Source organism: Amblyomma mixtum, chromosome 7 (assembly GCF_055824585.1).
Source record: "Amblyomma mixtum isolate Tamu chromosome 7, ASM5582458v1, whole genome shotgun sequence".
Lineage (NCBI taxonomy): Eukaryota > Metazoa > Arthropoda > Arachnida > Ixodida > Ixodidae > Amblyomma > Amblyomma mixtum.
The window spans coordinates 10,710,728-10,731,944 of NC_143018.1; the positions used below are offsets into that span (position 1 = coordinate 10,710,728).

The 21,217-nt window shown below is 49.2% G+C and overlaps 1 protein-coding gene across 3 annotated transcripts in view; it reads left to right on the top strand.

The window, feature by feature from the left end:
- Positions 1-17,610, top strand: part of LOC149334986 (arylsulfatase B-like) — a 29,427-nt gene extending 11,817 nt beyond the window's left edge. For all 3 annotated transcript variants that reach the window (XM_089553710.1, XM_089553711.1, XM_089553712.1), the window contains 5 exons: positions 1,462-1,588; positions 3,102-3,413; positions 9,383-9,521; positions 13,932-14,277; positions 17,378-17,610. In XM_089553710.1, coding sequence (XP_089409836.1) covers positions 1,462-1,588; positions 3,102-3,413; positions 9,383-9,521; positions 13,932-14,277; positions 17,378-17,542 — 1,089 coding nt within the window. In that variant the 3' untranslated portion in view covers positions 17,543-17,610. The remainder of the gene's footprint in view (positions 1-1,461; positions 1,589-3,101; positions 3,414-9,382; positions 9,522-13,931; positions 14,278-17,377) is intronic.
- Positions 17,611-21,217: the final 3,607 nt, after the last annotated feature.

The window sequence follows — 21,217 nt, forward strand, 5'->3', positions numbered from 1 at the left end:
TACTGCGCAACCTGCTAAAGGTGGCGCCTCGCGCAAAGCGCGCAATCGCCCTCGTTCGGGACACTGTGGCAAAAGAGAGAGAGAAAAAAAAGCCATGGGCTTTATCGCACAAGGCGGATTTATATTGTTTTCCTGTACCTGTTCAAGCCCAGAGTGACGGGATTTGAAGGCGTATAGGCTCCTTTTCCAAGCCATCTACCCTGTAAAACCGAGCACCAGGCTGGGAGATGACCCTGACCCCATTTCAAGAAACCGCTGGGCAGCCGGCCGGTAGTCGAAGTCTAACCACTCCCTCCCGAAGCCGAGGCGGTTGCTAGACCCCGCTAAGCAGTGCTACTATGGTCCTTACCATAGTAAGCATGGACGGCTGGGCTATTTGGCGTTTTGTAACACTTTGAATCATGTTTCAAGCGTACCAAACACACCAACGGAGATAGAGCAGACTCGTTAGACGACCTCGAGCCGCTGCAGGTCAGAGGACCTGCCTACATTTGGTTATGAAGAGCTCCAGTATGCACTGGTCTGAACGGACATGGACCGGCGTGCAAGAGCAGTAAGATCCATACCTTTAGCTGTCACGGAGGAGTGACTGTGGTCCTCTCTTGGACGGTCGCGAAGTGCGCGGATGCCGCAATGCTTAAATAGGAAAACGGCATTGAGCCACCGCGGGGCGGATTTGAAGCCTAATGACAGTGATTAGTCACCAAGCCACCTCTCTGTTGATGATGATGATGTCCTCGGGCTGAATGCCTGAGGCGGGGAACGCGAAAGAGGTGAACGTCGCGAGACGCTGGCAGCAGCCGTGCAGCTGCGTAATGTCCGCATTCCCGCAGTGTGAACATGTAACAACTGCGCACCCCGTATTTACCAAATTATTAGTACGTCCTGTATTTGGTCCGCAATAGAGCTGTAGGCTGTCAAGAGGCGTTGCCATAATGGCTGCCACTGCGGTTAGCACCACCTTCTCTCTAGTGTAAGAGTTCGCGCTCATACGCTGAAACATGCGGTGACCTACGGCGGCAATCGTACAACGGTTACTACACCCAGTAAACTATAAAACATTATTGGAACGTCCATTAGATATTTGCGTAGAACATTTGACATCTCCAGTGTACATCTGTTTTATTCTCGTCCACCAAGAATCTACGTACCTGGTAGAGTATATATAGTAGATGTTCCAGCTGGACATATATGAGGTGCTTATATTGATTTCCTGCGCAGTAGAGACACTAACCGTCTCCATGGCTCCGACACTTGCGAGTGAAATAAATGTCATTGAATCTACGTAGCATCAAAAAACCAAACCATGATATCATGCAGTTTGCTATTTGCCACTGACAGTGTGTATGCGAAGAGCACAGACATTCAGTGGACCTCTTATGCACATACACAGAATATTTTATACAGCGTCAAGTGCTTGAGTAATGATGGAACCTGGCCTTGTGTTTTTTTTTTCCGCAGCCCCTGTTCTTGTACGTGGCCTACGAGGCCGCTCACAGCACGTGCGATGGTTGCACCACGGAGGCACCTCAGGAGGTAGTGGACAAGTTCGCGTACATCGAAGCCTCCAACCGCACTTTCTTCGCCGGTGAGCTGAATGAAGCAGAATATTTCATACTGCCCCTATTCGTGAATCCCCCCCCCCCCCCCCACTGCCTGCGAATCTTTTACATTGGCGTAGCAACTTAGGTTCAGCTACCAAATGATGCAATGAGCAGGGCACACCATTTGCCACTCTCCAGAAAGATCTGTGGCGGCGTCCTGTTAAAAACCCTGCACTGACCAATGGAAGTACTGTTGATGGGCATAACATCTTCTATGCGCGCAAGATTTGTGGTCTCGCTCGCAACTTCGGAACGGTGTGGCGTACTGGACTAAGAAAAAAAAGATACTACAAGCACTGTGGTGCCTCTGACGCTTGTGGTATTGATGGTTGATTGATTGGGTTTGGTGGTGTCTTCAATGCACGACGTTTTTTTTTTTTTTTTGTCCCGTCCATTGGTTGTTCCAAAGAAGACTATCTCGAACTAGCTCGATGTCGCATACAACTGACTTCGACGTACCGTAACGCGAGTTGTGTCAACATGGTATTGTGACGTCACTGTTTTTCGCCTTCTGATAGCACTTTCTGCTGCTTCTGTTACCGATAACATAATGCGCGTAAAACACCCGTTGCACACGTATCGTTGTAATAAATACGCTCCGAGTGATTTTTGCGATGAGTTTCTTTCAAGTTCCGAGCCTTGCCTCACCGATAGCAGGCACCACCTGATGAAGCACTCTGTATAGAGATGGTCGAGGCCGGCACTGCACTGCGTCAGTGTCGTCCACACCAAGAGTGCATCGTCAGGTGTCTCCAGCATGCCGTGCGGCAGGTTCGGAACTTGGAGGGGACACAGAGACTTTTGACCCCGACTGTACGGCTTGGATACACACAGAACCCCGGCTTCTAGACCCGCTCATGACCTGTTCTAGCGATCGAGGGTGCCTGTCCTCAGTGATTATAGATATCTCCTTGCACTGAATACATACCACGCTTCAGCGTCCACGAATGACCAGCTTCATTCATCATCATTATCACCAGCTTTACTAAGCCCACTGCAGGACAAAGGCCTCTCCCGTATCTCTACAATTAACCCGGTTCTGTGGCAGCTGCGGCCACCCTATCCCGGCAAACTTCTTCCAGCTTCAGCTTCAGTACAGGGATATAACCAGCTTGAGTGTCCACAGACGCCCGGCTTCTAGAACCACTCAAGCCTTGATTCAGTGTTCATATATGACTAGACTTAGGGTCCCACAAACGCCCGCATCCAGTTTTCACATATACAGCACATCATCATCATCATCAGCCTGACTGTGCCCACTGCAGGGCAAAGGCCTCTCCCATGTCTCTCCAATTAACCCTTTCCTTAACCAGCTGCAGCCACCACCTCCCGGTAAACTTCTTATTCTCATCCGCCAACCTAACTTTCTGGCGCCCCCTGTTAGCATAGCACTTCGTGAGCCCATATGACTTGCTTCTATGCCAGATAGTGCCCGCCTTCAGTGTCCGTATATGCCTAATTTCGGTGTCCACATTCGCGTGGGGCGGTGCTTCGCAGGTGCCGTCGACGTGATGGACAAGTCCATCGGGCAGGTGCTGGAGGCGCTGCAGTCGCGTGGCATGCTCGCCGACAGCGTGGTGGTGTTCGCCAGCGACAACGGTGCCGGGCCGCTGGCCTCGCAAGCCGCCGAGTTCCCCAACGCCGGCTCCAACTGGCCCCTGCGCGGGGCCAAGGAGGGCCAGTGGGAGGGCGGGGTGCGCACGCCTGCCATCTTCTGGTCCGGAAGGGCCCTCAAGAACCTGCCGCGGGCCCCGTCACAACAGTTCGTGCACCTGGTCGACTGGGCGCCCACGTTCTACGCGGCAGCAGGTGCCGTTTCAAGTGAACGTTAATTTCGGGCAGACTGAATGAAAACATACCTTTAATTTCGCATCACACTCATGTCTGGCTTCACTTTCGTAGCAGCGCGAGGCAACAGAAGGACAAGACGAGGACGACAGCGCTTTCCTGTGCCGTCCTTGTCTTGTCCTCGTACTCTGAGAGCCTCTTGTAGTAATCTCCGTCACTATTTTGGTTGACGAATTTGGGGATATTGATCTAGCGTACAGCCTTTGTTTGTAACGGTTATGCAGGGTGTTACACCTAAGGCTTCACACAATTTTAAAAAATAGGCCTTTTCAGTTAGAAGAGTGCTTTTTTTCGGCATAGCATTGTCAACGGTGTAGTACATCGGAATAGATTTATTGGGGTTTAACGTCCCAAAGCAACTCAGGCCATGATGGAGCTAATATGCTATAATATAATATAGAGCTAAGATGTGCTGTCTGGCAGACTGGGTAATTAATACTGAATAGTTACCTTTTCAACCATTACTGTTAAGCTCCTTAATTATTGAGGGGCGTGTAGCCCACCCTAATTAATATCCATATCAGTTTTTACGATTTCGAAAACGCGGTTTTCCTCGGAGCTATGGCCCAACTAATTTTGGCTACATCGCGCCAAAATGCATGCGCTTTCGAGAAGCTTCCAGGCAAAGCAACCCCTCCAGTGCACGTAACACGTCGAAATAGCCACAATTTGTTGCCCAGAGCTCCGAGGGTAACTATGTTTTCGAAATTGTAAAAACTGATATGGTTATTAATCACGGCGGGCTACAAGCCTTTCGAAAATTAAGGAGTCTAACAGTAATAGTTAAAAATTCAGCTATTCAATATTAGTTACCCAGCCTGCTAGTTAGCACGTCTTAGCTGTATTATGATCTACTACACCGCTGACAATGCTAAGGCGGAAAAAGCACCGAGCTTTCAGCGTGCAAAAAGCGATGAGAGGGGAGGGGATGGCGTGAAGACGCTGGAATTAAAATTTTGACTACATATAACTCAGATTCCACAAAGCGCATCTGTTATAGTATTGTAAAGGGGCGAGCATGGAAGCGAATGCCGAAACGGGTCACCGACGTGCCCTGAGGAGGGCGCGGGAAGGGGCGCCCGTAAACCGACAGTACACGTTGCTGGCGGGAGTCAAACTGGCTCCTCTCCTTGAAAAGCGAGGGAGCGTTTATTTCCCTTTTCCTTCTTCCCCGTGCAGCTGGGTGCCGCTGCACGGCGCCTGCGGTGTAATTCGCGTCCGCTGACTTGGGGAATCGTCACACTCCTCCCTTTGTTATGAAGCCTGCTGCACGGCACTGGTGTCGAGCGGCGCTTGTTTACGCCTCTACAGTCCGTAGTAGATAACAGGCATCCGGACCCGGGAAGACCGACGAAGCTGGGGGTGCAAAGGAGCCGCACTTGACTGCTGTTGCGGCGCCGAGGCTGTTGTAGACGGCTCGGTGCTTAATGAGCAGCGAGGTGGGCACAGCTGTTCCGTGTACGTTGTCGCTGCCAGTGCAGGAAGAGGCTCCTCGTCGTCGGAGAGAACGCCGGGGGTCCTTCGCGGTCGCACATGGTCCGCATGTCTGTTCCACAGCGTTCCGTCTTCGAGCTGTATTTGAAGCGACGAAGAACTTGTGGGATGGCGAACCGTTCCGGCAATCTAAGCTGGGCCTGGTCGGAAGTTTCGAACAAAGACGGGCTCGCCGGACGAAGGCAAAGAGCTTTTGCGTGCGTTGCTGTCGCAGCGCATCTTTTGCTTCAATTGCTTGAAGTCCACATGCGCCCTTAGGCCGGGGTGCACTCGTTGAATGGGTGTTTGCAGTTGCCTGCCCATAAGGAGCTCAGCGGGAGGGGACCCAGTAAACGCGTGCGGCGTTGTTCTGTAGGAAAGCAGGATCCTGTCGATGTTTGTTTGGAAATCTCCAGGCGCTGCCTTCTTGAGTTTCCCCTCAATTGTCTGCACGACGCGTTCCGCTGCTCCGTTCGATGCCGGGTGGTATGGCGGGATAAGAATACGCCGTATGCCGTTCTTGCTCAAGAAGTCAGCGTACTTCTCGCTGGTGAATGCTGTGCCGTTGTCGGAGACAATGATGTCTGGAATGCCATGTGTGGAAAATATGCTTCGCAGGCATCGAATTGTGGCGTCCGCTGATGGTGCATGAACGGGAACCACCTCTACCCATTTAGAGTAGGCATCGACTAGGACGAAAAAGTAGTGTCCTTGAAATGGACCACCAAAGTCGACATGCAGTCTAGACCATGGTTTCTTCGGAAACGGCCACGGATTAGACTGTGCTTTCCTTCCCATTCTCTGGTGTTCTTGGCCTTTGAATGTGCCTAGTCCCTCTGAAAATACGTCCTTGTAGCAAGTCAGCAGCTCGTCAATGCTCGTAAGTGAGTCAACGGATCGGACGTCATTGAGGTTCAGCTGCAGCGCACTGATCCAGTTTCTTCCGAGAAGAGTTGGACACTGGTCCGGAGCTACAAACAAAGGCAGTGTTGCCTCTCTTCGCCCGAATTGGACTGGAACGGTAACCTTGCCCTTAACGGGTGTCAGTCTTCCGCAATAACTCTTCAGACTAACGTCTGATGGATCTACTGAGAGCTCAGGAAACCGCTGTTGGAATGCGGTCTCCCCCATTACGGAGACACTGGCCCCCGTGTCCAGCTCCATTCTAAGAGGTCTGCCTGCGACTTGTAAAACTGCAAAAAACGAAGGAATTGTTTGGTCGCTTTTCATCTGCCATGTCTCGTAGACCTGTGACTGGATTTCAGGAAGATTTCCACTCTCTGCAAGGCTGTGAACTGGCTGCTTTTGTTGCCTCTGCGTATTGTACTTTCTTGACACGTTCTTTTGCTTCGTGTCGGTAGCCCTTGAGCGGCATACTCTGGCCAGATGCCCGATCTTGCTGCATGCGTTGCACCGGGATTTGGCGTGCTGGAATACTGTTGCGTAGTGCGGCTCTCCACAGCGATAACAACTTATCGTCTGTTTCATTTGCGCTCGCATCGCACTGTGAACTGGCTGCGCTTCGGCCATACCCTGGACTTGCATCAACATGCTTGAGTCTTTTTTCGCCGTCTCGATTGCAATTAGGACCTTGACTGCAGACTCGAACGTCAGGTTTGGCTCTTCAAGCATGCGCCGTTGCATTGGCGCGTCATTAATGCCGCAAACGAGTCTGTCCCGCAGCATGTCAGGAAGGAAAGTGCCGTACTCACAGTTTGCTGAAAGCTTTTTCAGTGATGCGATGTAGTCGCTGACCGATTCATCCGGTTGGCGAGAGCGACTGTTGAATCTGAAGCGGCAGACCACCACGGAAGGCTTAGGAATGTAGTGGCCCGACAGCACGGTGAATATCTCGTCGATGGAGACTTGATCTGGAGTCTTAGGCGTCAGCAAGCTCCGTAGTAAGGAGTAGGTGCTGGACCCGCAGCATGTCAGGAACACGGACCTTTTCTTCTCCTCTGGAACACTGTTGGCGTCGAAGAAGAGCTTGACTCGCTCCAAGTACTCTGTCCAGGCTCCTCCTTCCCCGTGGAATGGCTCCATTGCTCCGTAGGTCGGCATGGTTGCAGGTGATGCGATGCCGGAAAACTTTTACCTCGTCGCCAGAATTGTTATAGTATTGTAAAGGGGCGAGCATGGAAGCGAATGCCGAAACGGGTCACCGACGTGCCCTGAGGAGGGCGCGGGAAGGGGCGCCCGTGAAGCGAGAGTACACGTTGCTGGCGGGAGTCAAACTGGCTCCTCTCCTTGAAAAGCGAGGGAGCGTTTATTTCCCTTTTCCTTCTTCCCCGTGCAGCTGGGTGCCGCTGAGACGGCGCCTGCGGTGTACTTCGCGTCCGCTGACTTGGGGAATCGTCACAGCATCAAAAAAAATTCTTGCTGGAGGAAATTCGTGAAGCGGAGTCCTTTAACATCACAGGCGTATCGCAACTTAATTAAGACCACTTGCGAGCCCCTTTAATGAAGGTCTTTTCAACCACCTTTTCAGCAACTGATACTAGGAAAGTGTTTGGGCAGCTAGCTGCCTTGAAACGCGCAACAACAGAGTTGCATTTTATTAGCTTCGAATGTGCTGAGTCATACAGACGGAGGCCCTTTTCGCTTCTTGTTTTGTATCGTCGGACCAAGTGGGGACCGAATTCAATGGCGTGGCCAAGAAACTGAAGGCAGTTGTCACACAGGGTGTCATGAGTGAATATGAGTCCTGGATTAGCTATAGTTTAAATGCAAGAAGGGTTCTTTCCACAGCGTCATGAATTGAGCATTACACGCAGGAACAAACAAGAAAATGATTAACATGACTGAAGCAAGCAGCAGTTCCAAGCGGCAACAAAGTTTTCAGTAGTTCGCGATCACCTCTGGAATTAGAGTTTCTTTTTCTTTTGAAACAGATTTTGCAAGTTTTTCTTTAACACGGCACTATCAAGATATATCGCATGAGTAAACGTGCTAAATGTCCAGTTTTCAAATATGTCTTAGCCGCTCCTTCCTGCCTTTCTGAAGTTTGGAATAATATATTTTCTTTTATTCTTTTTACAGCGACAGCTGTTAAGCGCCCGTTTCTGGGTCTCCCGTCGGTGTAGTAGCAGTCGGCGTAACCGGTGGCTGGTTGCCATGGGAACCACTTGGAGGGTGGTTCCTATGGAAGGAGGAGGGACAGTGTGGCGAGAACAGAGAAATGTAGCGTGGCCCCTCTGCGGCGGCTTCTGGGAAACGCGCCGCCCAAGGAGAGGGTCAGCGGCGGTGGCGCTGCGCGCCTCTAGCGACTTTAGTTACTGTACAAGTACCTAGAATTTCGCGTAGGTCTGCCGAGTTGCTGCAGAGAGCATCCAAGTTATGCGGCAGAGCTGCAGAGGAGGCAAGCTTACCGATTGTTTTGCTCGATATATTTTATAAATCAGCAGTGTCCACGGTAAAATATGGGGAATGAGATTGCCGATGGTTACCCCTCGTCTCCTGCAAACACGAAGTGCGGCCTTGCCGAACCTGGGTGCTTTCTGTGGCAACCCTTCAAGACCTACGAGCAACTCTAGGTACGTATACGGTAACTCTACTAGCAACCAGATTCACTGGTTAAGTTTTCAGAGTACCGCGGCTCTCCTCTCCCCCGGATGTGTATGCTTCATGGCTGGCCCTGACTGACGTTCCCAGCACTGCAATCGCATCCGTATTCCCTGTTCAACCGTGCAACGTCGTCATTATAAGTGACAAATTAAACCTCTGCCTATTTGAAACAGCCAAGTTCGGAGGTAACGTGAACGGAAATTCAGACTAAATGGGAAACAATTATTTTTGTAACTTTATTTCGTCAGCCTTGTTTTTTTTTGCCGCCGGGGTGGCTCAGTGGTTTGGTGCTCGGCTGCTGACCCGAAAGACGCGGGTTCGATCCCGGCCGCGGCGGTTGAATTTCTTTGGAGGAGAAATTCTAGAGGCCCGTGTACTGTGCGATGTCAGTGCACGTTAAAGAACCCCAGGAGGTCGAAATTTCTGGAGCCCTCCACTACGGCGTCTCTCATAGCCTTAGTCGCTTTGGGACGTTAAACCCCAATAAACCAAACTAAAAACTAAACCAACCTTGTTTTTTTTTTTGCGCATGTACGCGGGTCCAAGAGGCAAGCCCAAAATTTGGAAGTCCTCTGTCATGGCAACACTGGGTAGCCACAATCATATTCCTTCCAAGTCCGGCGGCGCAGGCAAGAGGAATGCTGTACTCTGAAAACTTATCCACTGACTCCGCTGGTGACGGACTGGAGAGGAGGGCTTCTCGAAGCAGGCGTACGTGTAGAGAACTAAGAAGAGCGCTATATAACTACTATACGTATATGAAGTCGCTCTTCATATTCTCTACCTCAATATATTGTCAAATATAGATACCTCAATACCTGTCCCTGAATCTCGCGTTACACAGAAACCGTGCCGTGTTATTTTTTTATCATCCTCTCTAACGACTCTCCAAGGTGGTGACGTTTCGAAGCTTGGTGACGTCAACGGCAAGGACCTGTGGCGAGCGCTATCGACGGGGAAGGAAAAAGACCGCGGAGACGTTATCGTGGAGCTGGAAGGCCACAAGAAAGCTTCAGCAATCATCTCTGGGAGGTAAGGAACTCGGATTCCGATAGTTAATAGAAAGATATCTCCACCTCACTTTCATCTTCTCCTCTTATCTTCTTCCTTCGTTCACCCTCACCTGGAGTAGCATGCTAGGCTAACAACCAGGCAGACCTGTCCTATATTCATTAAAGTATCCCTCCCTCTCTCTCTCAGATAAACAATACCCTACTGCCACCTTAGGAAATATCATCATCATCATCATCAGCCTGACTACACCCACTGTAGGGCAAAGGCCTCTCCCATGTCTCTCCAATTAACCCTGTCCTTTGTCAGTTGCCGCCACTGTATCCCCGCAAACTTAATCTCATCCGCCCACCTAACTTTCTGCCGTCCCCTGCTACGTTTGCTTTCTCTTGGAATCCACTCCGTTACCCTTAAGGACCAGCGGTTATCTTGCCTTCGCATTACATGCCTTGCCCAAGCCCATTTCTTCCTCTTGATTTCAACTAAGATGTCATTAACCCGCGTTTGTTCCCTCACCCACGCCGCCCTCTTCCGATCTTTTAACGTTGCACCTATCATTTTCCTTTCCATAGCTCGCTGCGTTGTTCTTAACTTAAGCTGGACCCTCTTTGTTAGCCTCCACGTTTCTGCCCCATAGGTGAGTACCGGTAGGATACAGCTGTTGTATAGACCTTTTTCAGGTGCGCGCGGCCATCTTTCGACAGCAGCGCCGTCTTGCGTCTGGCCGATTTCTCCGCCATGTTGGCTTGGGTGGTCGCCGCTGCAGTACAGGCAGCGAGTACTCGCCGCGCTGTTCAACCTTATCCGAGTGTTGATTTTTGCATGATTTTGACCTGCAAAGTGTTGCACTGTATGCACTGAGCAACTGTGAACAAAATGGACCGTGCTTCGGTGAGCGGCGACGCGGATGTTTCCGTGCAAGTTGTGCCGAAAATCGGCATTGGAGGTGCGCTTCTACGCAAGTGTGCGCAATTCATTTAAAGGTTTTCTGGTATCTATAATGGAGAGATTTATTAATGCGAGCACGAAACTTGCTGAGCGCTTCTACGTTGTAGTTATAATTATAAAAGAAAAACCGCTCCGTTCCGAGCTAACAGCAGTGTTGCTGTCAAGCGCTCAAGCGGTCTGCCCTGCGTTGCGCCGGTGACACGAACAGATTGAAACTGCGTTCGACCGCGTCTTTCACTACATTTTCCCTCTGCACTGTCCTAAAAAACGGTACTTTCTGTAGTGCTACATGGAGAAGTCATCGCTGGAGCGCATAAGCGCACAGAATTCTGTTGCGGCTTTTGGCTTTGCAAATCTCTTTTTTTTCCCCTCATGTATTAATATGTGGAATGGTCTTGCAGAATTCATTGTCACAGCTCAAAATGTCAAAGAGTTTGAGAACCTTTTGGAATTATATTACAGGCAACAGGGGAATTGACAACTGATCATGCTGTTATGATTTCCCTCATTTTTGTTTGTTAAGTTGTTAAGTATTCGTGTTTTGATTATGTTTTTTTGTGTCTTGTCGGTGCCTGATGTTTTTGTTTTTCGATAATTAAAATAAAAACCTCTCCTGTGATGGCCCTCAAGTGAGGGCTAGAGTATTACCAAATAAATAAATAAATAAATAAATTTCTTGATTACTTCGTACTAACGGTAAAATAACTGAAGCGTGCAGATGTAGGGGGGTCCACTCCTACAGGGTGAACATGCGAGTGTGTGGCCGCGCTCTTCGGAGCGCCAGTGCATCCGTCGGCGCCGCGCGTCGTAGCAAAGTGTCGCATGAATAGAGGAAACTGGATGTGGAGCTTCGCGTCGTCTGACATTTCGCTAAACTCGGAAAAAGATGTAGTAGAGAGGCATGTGGCCTTCGAACGCGATGTAATTTATACACTTGAAACTGGTGCACCTGCTGTGGCAGTTCCTGAGGGGCGTATCTGCTTGGCCCGTCTCGGATGCGGCCGCTGATTAATGCCGAAAGAGCGAGAAAGCGCGTGCGTGTGGTCGGGTGGGCACTGCGTGCATGCTGATTGCACGTCCCTAATAGAACAATCGGCACTTTGCATTATGGCGTCAGTCGAAAATAGTATTTGGTCGAAGCATGAGGTGTCACGATGCAAAGTGGACATGTCAAAGCTGCAGCCTTCAGTTTTTTAAGTCCTGCTGGTTTATCGGATATTTACTGCGAGGAAATTGTGGCATTTGCGCAATGCATCATGGCTTTCAAGTACTGTCAAATAGCTATGCTTGCAGTGCCGTTGTCGTTAATAATCAGTCCCCAGTGTCGGCAGTTATAACAGAAGTGTTTCACGTAACCCGCAGTGCTGCTGCATCATTTCCCCGAATTATTACTGATGTTTGGTTTTGCAAGGGTCACAGACGACAAATATCTTAGCGACGTCAGCAGTATAGGTGCTCGCGTGTAAGGTAAGTGTAGCTGAAACAGCCCGCAACCGCACTGCCGCCGTGGCTCTCTGTGTTCTTCACACTGCTCCGCTTCAAGCCGCCTTCGCTTCCTGTAGTTGTTTGAACAGCAGACGACTGCGCAGGGGTTTCCCGGAGACCTCGTTTCAGCTTTAATCGCGCATACACCCAAATCGGGCTACTACAGCTAAGCAACCGCACACAGTAAACACGGAGAACCGCACAGAACGCTCGGGACGCACGGACACCGCCTTTCCGAACCAGCCAGAGAGGAGGAAAGCAACATGGTGGTGATCGGCGCGCTGGGAGCGAGGCTAAAACTGAAAAAAGGTCTATACTTTTCTCTTCAGGGATATTGGTAAGCTACCAATATTGGTAAGGGATATTGGTAAGGGTGGTAAGGGATATTGGTAAGCTGGATATTGGTAAGGGATTAGGAAATATATCCTCGTTGTAACCTTCTTGACTATAGTGGCGGATTTTGAACTGCCTGCGGACGATTGGACAGCGTGATTAAAGAATAAAGCCGGGCTAGTTGGTGCTTTTGATTCACAGACTGCGACATATTACTAGCGCTAAAATACACACAAAGGACAGCGATCAGAAACACACAGAACATACGCTAGACTTCAACTCTGAGTTGAAGTCTGACGTTTGTTCTGTGTGTTTCTGCTCGCTGTCCTTTGCGTGAATTTTAGCGCTAGTAATATGTCGCAGTCTGTGATTGGAGAGCAAGCGTATATTCATTTACCCCTGTCAAAGCAGGGAAATAATGTTGCAGTACTGAGTGAAGGGAAAGGCTGAATGCGGAATTCCACATTGGTGTTGAACTTGTGAAGAAATAACCCAGCCTGTCGGCTAGCAGTCTGTGTCTGTCCTTACACTTTGGGTGTACTGCTCTGTACTTCGATGTACTACTGCAAGCGTAACACATAAAAAATTGCGAGGACACTTTGACAACTAAAGTGTGAAGAGGCGAAAGCCGAGGACACTATGCCGTGGTTTTAGGGGGGGGGGGGGGGGGGGAGGGGGGGGGGGGACAGATTTTTGTATATTAAAAAAGAAAAAATAGAAACAACGATTTTTTTATTTATTTTATTTACACAAAATATTTTTGTGCGTTTTATTGCTAAAAAATAAATAGCGAACGGTGTAGATATGTCATACCATTACTCAATCCTTGAATGTTAACATTTACGCGAGCAATATTCATTCCGATACCAGGGGAAACAAGCCTACGGCTGAGATACCCCGCCATGGCATGTCCAGGAAGGTCAAAACACCTGCCCGGACATTTCACTAGTGGGATTAGCGGCCTTCATTACTCAGTTCTAGGAAGTGGCTTTGTTCCGCCCTCAGTACCCTCTTTCAAGGCGGCTGGTCGGCGCTCCTTGTCAAGCCAAAAAGGGATGATCCCCTCTGGCGTCGCTGTGTCCTATGGTGGGATAAAGACATGAATGGGTGGCTGTCGCCCCGACGAAGCTGCTGGCCACCGCAACCGCAGGTGAATGGCACCGCCGTCGTCGTCGCTCCGGCGGCATGGCAAGACAACGGTGGGGGAACGGCAGGACCGCGATACCTCGACAAACACTACGAATTGTGCGCGTATAACTACCAACGTGTAGAACATGGAATTGCGTGAAATAAAGCAGTCGCTAACACGGCGAATGTACAAAGTAGGGGGCTACTTGACGCATCACAGACGAAAAAGCTTTCCAGTTCTTCGTCAAAAATTACATCTCGCCCTGTGAGAGGCTGAAAAAGGACGTTCGGGAAAATGTGCAAAAGTCTATAGAGTGTATGGTCATACATCTATAGATTGTCTATAGGCTGTCTTAGGATTTGTATTGCCTATCAACTAGTCTATAGGATTTGTCTATACAAAGTCTACAGACTTTATAGAGAGAAGTTTATAGATGCTCTATGGATTGTCTAAATTTTGTAAGGGAAGATCTGCTCCTGTAAATTACTCTGTCCAAATAAGGTTTACTCTCTCTCACTCTCTATGCTTTTCTGCAGGTACAAGCTGGTGTACCGTCCCGAGGGACCGGAAGACCCGCAGCTGGACGAGCGGATTCCACCTCCGCGAGGTCAACCTCCCCAAGACCTTGACCTGGACGCCCTGACGAAGTCCTCTGCGGCCTGGAAGGCGCTGCAGAGCGCTGCCAGTGACGGTGCCCATGGCGCGTCGTCAGCGCCATTGCCTAACTGGCGCCAAAAGGCGGTCCTCCATTGCACCAGAGGGAACGAATCGGCGAACGACGAGAGAGTCGCGACCGACTTCGACCCGTACGACACCGTCTTCGTGTTCGACATCCTCAGTGACCCCTGCGAGACGAAAAATCTGGCGTCGTCGAGAACTCAGGTATGGAACTTGGCATCCCTTCGCACTTTTTTCTTCTGGGTTAGCAACACCGGACACGGCTTTTTTAGAGCGGAGCCGTTGAGAGCCCCTTCGTGGGTTTAGCCGCGTCGCCACCGTCGGTGTAACCGAGCCAAACCATATATAAATGAATTAAAAACTACAGAGAATGTTTACTGCATTATAATCGGAGAGCGAAAGCAGGGATTTGTGCTACGCAGAAGACGACGGTGAGCAGGCAGTGCCGCGTGACGGAGCAGATGGAATTGTCGAAGACGACGCTGTCCAATGCACAGCGCGAGTGTGTGGTACTGCTTGAACACGAGGAGTGTTGGCTGCGGCCATAGCCTATAGTGGTCTCGCTTAGCGGCCCTTAAAAAGATCGGTTCGCGCAGCCGCGGGTTCGACTCCCGGTCATGGATATTGATGCAATTTCTTTTTCTCTTTTTCATGGTTTGACCTCTAACTCAGTTGAAGGTCAAAATTAGCCACCCGGCGATCGTAGCACGAGGACCCTTAGTGAAGCTTCCGCTTCAGAACAAACGTTGCCGCGACCGGGATTCGAACCCGCGGCGCCACGAACAGGTCAGCTTCGCTGGCCACTGTATAAGAGCACTAGACTATCGCCGCAGCCGATCACGCATCGTGTTAAACTACAGTCGCGCTGTGCATTGCACATCATCTTCTTCTGCTAATACTGCTATCGAACTAACATACACATTCTAGCGCGCTATAGCACTGCGTATAATCGTCTTTTTCAAGTAATACTGCTATCGAACTAATATCGTCACCATACGTGCCTACGGCCCAGCAAAGCAAAATAACGAGCCTATAGAGATTGAGAAACCGACAAAGCTGTGCACAAATTTCTCACAAGGAAGAACAGTAATCGTCCTTAGAATTTTTTTGCACTCTATTAAAATGCCTTATGCCCACGGTAGTATAGTCTGGTGCTGAGTCCCAGGCAGATGGTGATTGACAAATATGGGAGTTTCGAAATATGAGATTTTCAAAGAAGGTGCCAAGAAACGAATTAATTTTGGAGCTTACTGCCCTTTCGTTGTCACCGCCCTACGTCGTAGTGGTAGTATGTCAGTCGTAACCCCAATGACGACGCTATTTCCGCATTTCGTAACCGCTTGTTAACCATTAACTGACAATGTACAATATCCGGCTGAGCGGCTTGGTCGACCAGGTATGCGAGGCGCTTTTTCGAAAGAGGCTTGGGGAGTCACGTACCGTCGTCAATTTCAATGCGACAGCATGAGAGTTATCGTCGCGCCAAAACCACGCCCATCTCCCATGTCACGAAATTCGCCGACAGGTGGTCGAGGGCAGGTTTTGATGGCGACACACAATCAAATAAATCTTTCCTGAGGGGTTCCCGTGATTGTTCGAGAGCGGTCACGTGACCTTGCGACGTCATCACAACCTGCCCATCGTTGCAGGCGGCAAATGTATTTATAATTAGCCCAGAGAGGTCAGGTGACCATGTGACGTCAGCACACTCTGCCCGCCAGGGCTGTGAGCAACCCGGTTTCTAGACAGCAACCTAGATAGAAAATCGGAATCAAAAAATGAGAAAAAAACTGCGATATATGCAAATGTCGGCACCGTCACAGCAGAGCGGACACCTGATGCTGCAGCCAGCTGTCCGAATGTGTTGGTTGATGGACCGGCAATTGCAAAGAAACTGACGCAAATGCACACAAAGTTGCAACACAAGCCACGACAAATGTTAAATACAGTGCTATCACATTCCGCACTTGTCACTTAGCGTCCTCATAGTTTTTTTCCGTTTCGGGTATGGGAAGAAGGCTTGAGGGAACGTTTATGTCGAATAAATTCATCACAGTTCTCATTATTTATTTACTAAAAATCCCAATCACTGCGTGATGATATTAGCAAGGTGGCTGGCACAAAGCAGAGAATAAATTTACTTTTAGAGTTTTTTTAGAGTTTTTACTTACTTACAGTTTTACTAGAGTTTTTACTAATACTATTTATAGCACTAATTTTACTACTACTACTACTACACCTACTAGAGTTTTTAAATTCAAGCACAGATTAAGTTACCGCATTGGCGAGTGCACCAGACCCAAAGAAAATTCTAATGAAAACATTTATGAAGCGCTTTAAAAAATGTATATTCCTGTTCTTCCACCGCTCACCCGGGTACCATTGCATTCTATTCTGGCGTCAGAAAATTGCTTAGGGCGGCTCGATAAATAGTCTGTGTTTAGAAACAGACGTTACAAAGCACTACAGTGATCTCCTGAATTGTGCGACTGTTTCGCGGAGCACTAGCAGGACCAATTAATGTAGTATCTCCGAACATATTCGTCTCTTTCCATGGGTTAGGGCACCTGCAACTGCGCTTTTGTTTTCCTTTCTATATGTGTGTACGAGTGTTGCGTGACTTGACTATGCACGTGCATAGGATTTTGAATATAATTTTACTTCTACCATTTTCTTTCCTTATTCTGTCATTTCGTGCCTTTTTTTTTGTTAAGGAACCGCATGCGGTCGAAATTAACCCGAACCACTCCACAACGGCGGCTATCAAGCCCGTGGCTCGCTTTCAGACTTTAAACCCCCCAAATGATAACGTAACATAACATAACATAACATAACATAACATAACATAACATAACATAACATAACATAACATAACATAACATAACATAACATATTTTTTTTTTCAATGTGCGCTGTAACGCTTGGTCTGGCAACCCGCAAAGCTGCGTCAGGGTTCCGCCGCTAAATTTAGCAGGCGTGGTGGCGGCCATGGAAGGCTTGTGGGCTCTCCGTCAACTAGCGGAACGCGCCAAATTCAAACGACAAGACGTGAAACATGACTCATCAAATTTCGATTCATGTGTGAAGCTTATGTGGCCGTACTAGGTTATGTTTGGCGCGCCTAGCAAGGTCCTTGTGCTATCGCTAAACCAGGCTGGACATTGCCTAAGTGTCCGTAATTTTTTTCCGTCGGCTGTATAACTGGTGTCCGAGTAGCATGCAGCAGCTTTAGTGGCCGGCAACCGCTTTTTTACTATTCTTTATTATCGTTTTTAATAAAACCGATACCACTGCTGGTTCCCAGGTGCGCGACAAGCTGCTGAAGAAGCTGGAGAGGTACCGGAGGGCCTTCCATCCTCGACCAGGGAACAACGAAACCGACGAGCGAGGGTTTCCAGACCGCCATCGATGCCTGTGGGAGCCATGGATTGGTGTGAAGCCAGCGCCTTACCAGGACTGCTCCTGCTGAAGGAAGAGTCACGTGCCGCGTCCGAAATCCACCACGATGGTCAGAAGTCAGCGCCTTCCTAAGCAGCATAGGCCTAATCGACCCAATATTGGAAACGTATTGGCAATGGCCTGTCCAACGAAGGGCAAGAGTGAAACCATCTATTTGCAATACTGGACCGGTTACCTGGACTGCTTGGGTTCAAACACCACCTCGGCGTCCGCGCGACTGACAACAATCGCGGCATCGCTAGTCGCGATCGAAGGCAGTTTTAGAATCGATACGCTTTGGAACATAGAGCTAATGTACTCATTATAGGGGGAAAGCGGTTCCCGAATTCCCGCGCACGTCATGTCCCATATATACTTGCTAACCATAGTGGCCTCCATTATGGCAACGCCTATTGATAGCCAACCGTGACTCTGCGGACTGAATGCAAGGCGTACTAACATGGCAACAACCGGCTTTCAAGATCACGTGGTTTTAACCGGCCGCTATTGTAATGAAATTAAGATTTACGCACAGCATTCCTGCAACGCTTTACAGCGAGAGTTGTTTGCGGAACATTTTTGCATTGGTCAGCATCGCCACATTCGGTTTAGGCACGAGACTGGACCGAACGGGGAGTGACGCAACACGTGACGCTATGCGCGACGCATTTGGCGGGAGAATATTTTTGCAGGGCGAGAACACGCAGTTACTTTACATAATGGCCACGCGACTGAGACTGTCACGCGAAGGTTACGCCGCTGCTTCTCGTGTTGCCCAAATAAAAGCAAAAATTCAAGCGGGCACTTTGTTAATTGAACTCAAGTGCAGTGAGGCGAAAGCCTTAAGCGCGGTGTTACTACTTGTGTCACTGACGTGTGGTTAACACTGTTTGTGAATCTTAAGTGCCGGAGACACTGAAGGGTCTATTGGGAGGCATCCGTCTGATTCGGCGCCTTTCTGCAAACACTCTCCAGCGTCCTAGACGAGAACAACATATGCGTTGCCCAAATAAAAGCAAAAATTCAGGGGGGCACTTTGTTAATTGAACTCAAGTGCGGTGAGGCGAAAGCCTTAAGCGCGGTGTTACTGCTTGTGTCACTGACGTGTGGTTAACACTGTTTGTGAATCTTAAGTGCCGGAGACACTGAAGGGTGTATTGGGAGGAATCCGTCTGATTCGACGCCTTTCTGCAAGCACTCTCCAGCGTCCTAGACGAGAACAACATATGCGTTGCCCAAATAAAAGCAAAAATTCAGGGGGGCACTTTGTTAATTGAACTCAAGTGCGGTGAGGCGAAAGCCTTAAGCGCGGTGTTACTGCTTGTGTCACTGACGTGTGGTTAACACTGTTTGTGAATCTTAAGTGCCGGAGACACTGAAGGGTCTATTGGGAGGCATCCGTCTGATTCGGCGCCTTTCTGCAAACACTCTCCAGCGTCCTAGACGAGAACAACATATGCGTTGCCCAAATAAAAGCAAAAATTCAGGGGGGCACTTTGTTAATTGAACTCAAGTGCGGTGAGGCGAAAGCCTTAAGCGCGGTGTTACTGCTTGTGTCACTGACGTGTGGTTAACACTGTTTGTGAATCTTAAGTGCCGGAGACACTGAAGGGTGTATTGGGAGGAATCCGTCTGATTCGACGCCTTTCTGCAAGCACTCTCCAGCGTCTTAGACGAGAACAACATATGCGTTGCCCAAATAAAAGCAAAAATTCAGGGGGGCACTTTGTTAATTGAACTCAAGTGCGGTGAGGCGAAAGCCTTAAGCGCGGTGTTACTGCTTGTGTCACTGACGTGTGGTTAACACTGTTTGTGAATCTTAAGTGCCGGAGACACTGAAGGGTCTATTGGGAGGCATCCGTCTGATTCGACGCCTTTCTGCAAGCACTCTCCAGCGTCCTAGACGAGAACAACATATGCGTTGCCCAAATAAAAGCAAAAATTCAGGGGGGCACTTTGTTAATTGAACTCAAGTGCGGTGAGGCGAAAGCCTTAAGCGCGGTGTTACTGCTTGTGTCACTGACGTGTGGTTAACACTGTTTGTGAATCTTAAGTGCCGGAGACACTGAAGGGTCTATTGGGAGGCATCCGTCTGATTCGACGCCTTTCTGCAAGCACTCTCCAGCGTCTTAGACGAGAACAACATATGCGTTGCCCAAATAAAAGCAAAAATTCAGGGGGGCACTTTGTTAATTGAACTCAAGTGCGGTGAGGCGAAAGCCTTAAGCGCGGTGTTACTGCTTGTGTCACTGACGTGTGGTTAACACTGTTTGTGAATCTTAAGTGCCGGAGACACTGAAGGGTGTATTGGGAGGCATCCGTCTGATTCGACGCCTTTCTGCAAGCACTCTCCAGCGTCTTAGACGAGAACAACATATGCGTTGCCCAAATAAAAGCAAAAATTCAGGGGGGCACTTTGTTAATTGAACTCAAGTGCGGTGAGGCGAAAGCCTTAAGCGCGGTGTTACTGCTTGTGTCACTGACGTGTGGTTAACACTGTTTGTGAATCTTAAGTGCCGGAGACACTGAAGGGTCTATTGGGAGGCATCCGTCTGATTCGACGCCTTTCTGCAAGCACTCTCCAGCGTCTTAGACGAGAACAACATATGCGTTGCCCAAATAAAAGCAAAAATTCAGGGGGGCACTTTGTTAATTGAACTCAAGTGCGGTGAGGCGAAAGCCTTAAGCGCGGTGTTACTGCTTGTGTCACTGACGTGTGGTTAACACTGTTTGTGAATCTTAAGTGCCGGAGACACTGAAGGGTGTATTGGGAGGCATCCGTCTGATTCGACGCCTTTCTGCAAGCACTCTCCAGCGTCCTAGACGAGAACAACATATGCGTTGCCCAAATAAAAGCAAAAATTCAGGGGGGCACTTTGTTAATTGAACTCAAGTGCGGTGAGGCGAAAGCCTTAAGCGCGGTGTTACTGCTTGTGTCACTGACGTGTGGTTAACACTGTTTGTGAATCTTAAGTGCCGGAGACACTGAAGGGTGTATTGGGAGGCATCCGTCTGATTCGACGCCTTTCTGCAAGCACTCTCCAGCGTCCTAGACGAGAACAACATATGCGTTGCCCAAATAAAAGCAAAAATTCAGGGGGGCACTTTGTTAATTGAACTCAAGTGCGGTGAGGCGAAAGCCTTAAGCGCGGTGTTACTGCTTGTGTCACTGACGTGTGGTTAACACTGTTTGTGAATCTTAAGTGCCGGAGACACTGAAGGGTCTATTGGGAGGCATCCGTCTGATTCGACGCCTTTCTGCAAGCACTCTCCAGCGTCTTAGACGAGAACAACATATGCGTTGCCCAAATAAAAGCAAAAATTCAGGGGGGCACTTTGTTAATTGAACTCAAGTGCGGTGAGGCGAAAGCCTTAAGCGCGGTGTTACTGCTTGTGTCACTGACGTGTGGTTAACACTGTTTGTGAATCTTAAGTGCCGGAGACACTGAAGGGTCTATTGGGAGGCATCCGTCTGATTCGACGCCTTTCTGCAAGCACTCTCCAGCGTCTTAGACGAGAACAACATATGCGTTGCCCAAATAAAAGCAAAAATTCAGGGGGGCACTTTGTTAATTGAACTCAAGTGCGGTGAGGCGAAAGCCTTAAGCGCGGTGTTACTGCTTGTGTCACTGACGTGTGGTTAACACTGTTTGTGAATCTTAAGTGCCGGAGACACTGAAGGGTCTATTGGGAGGCATCCGTCTGA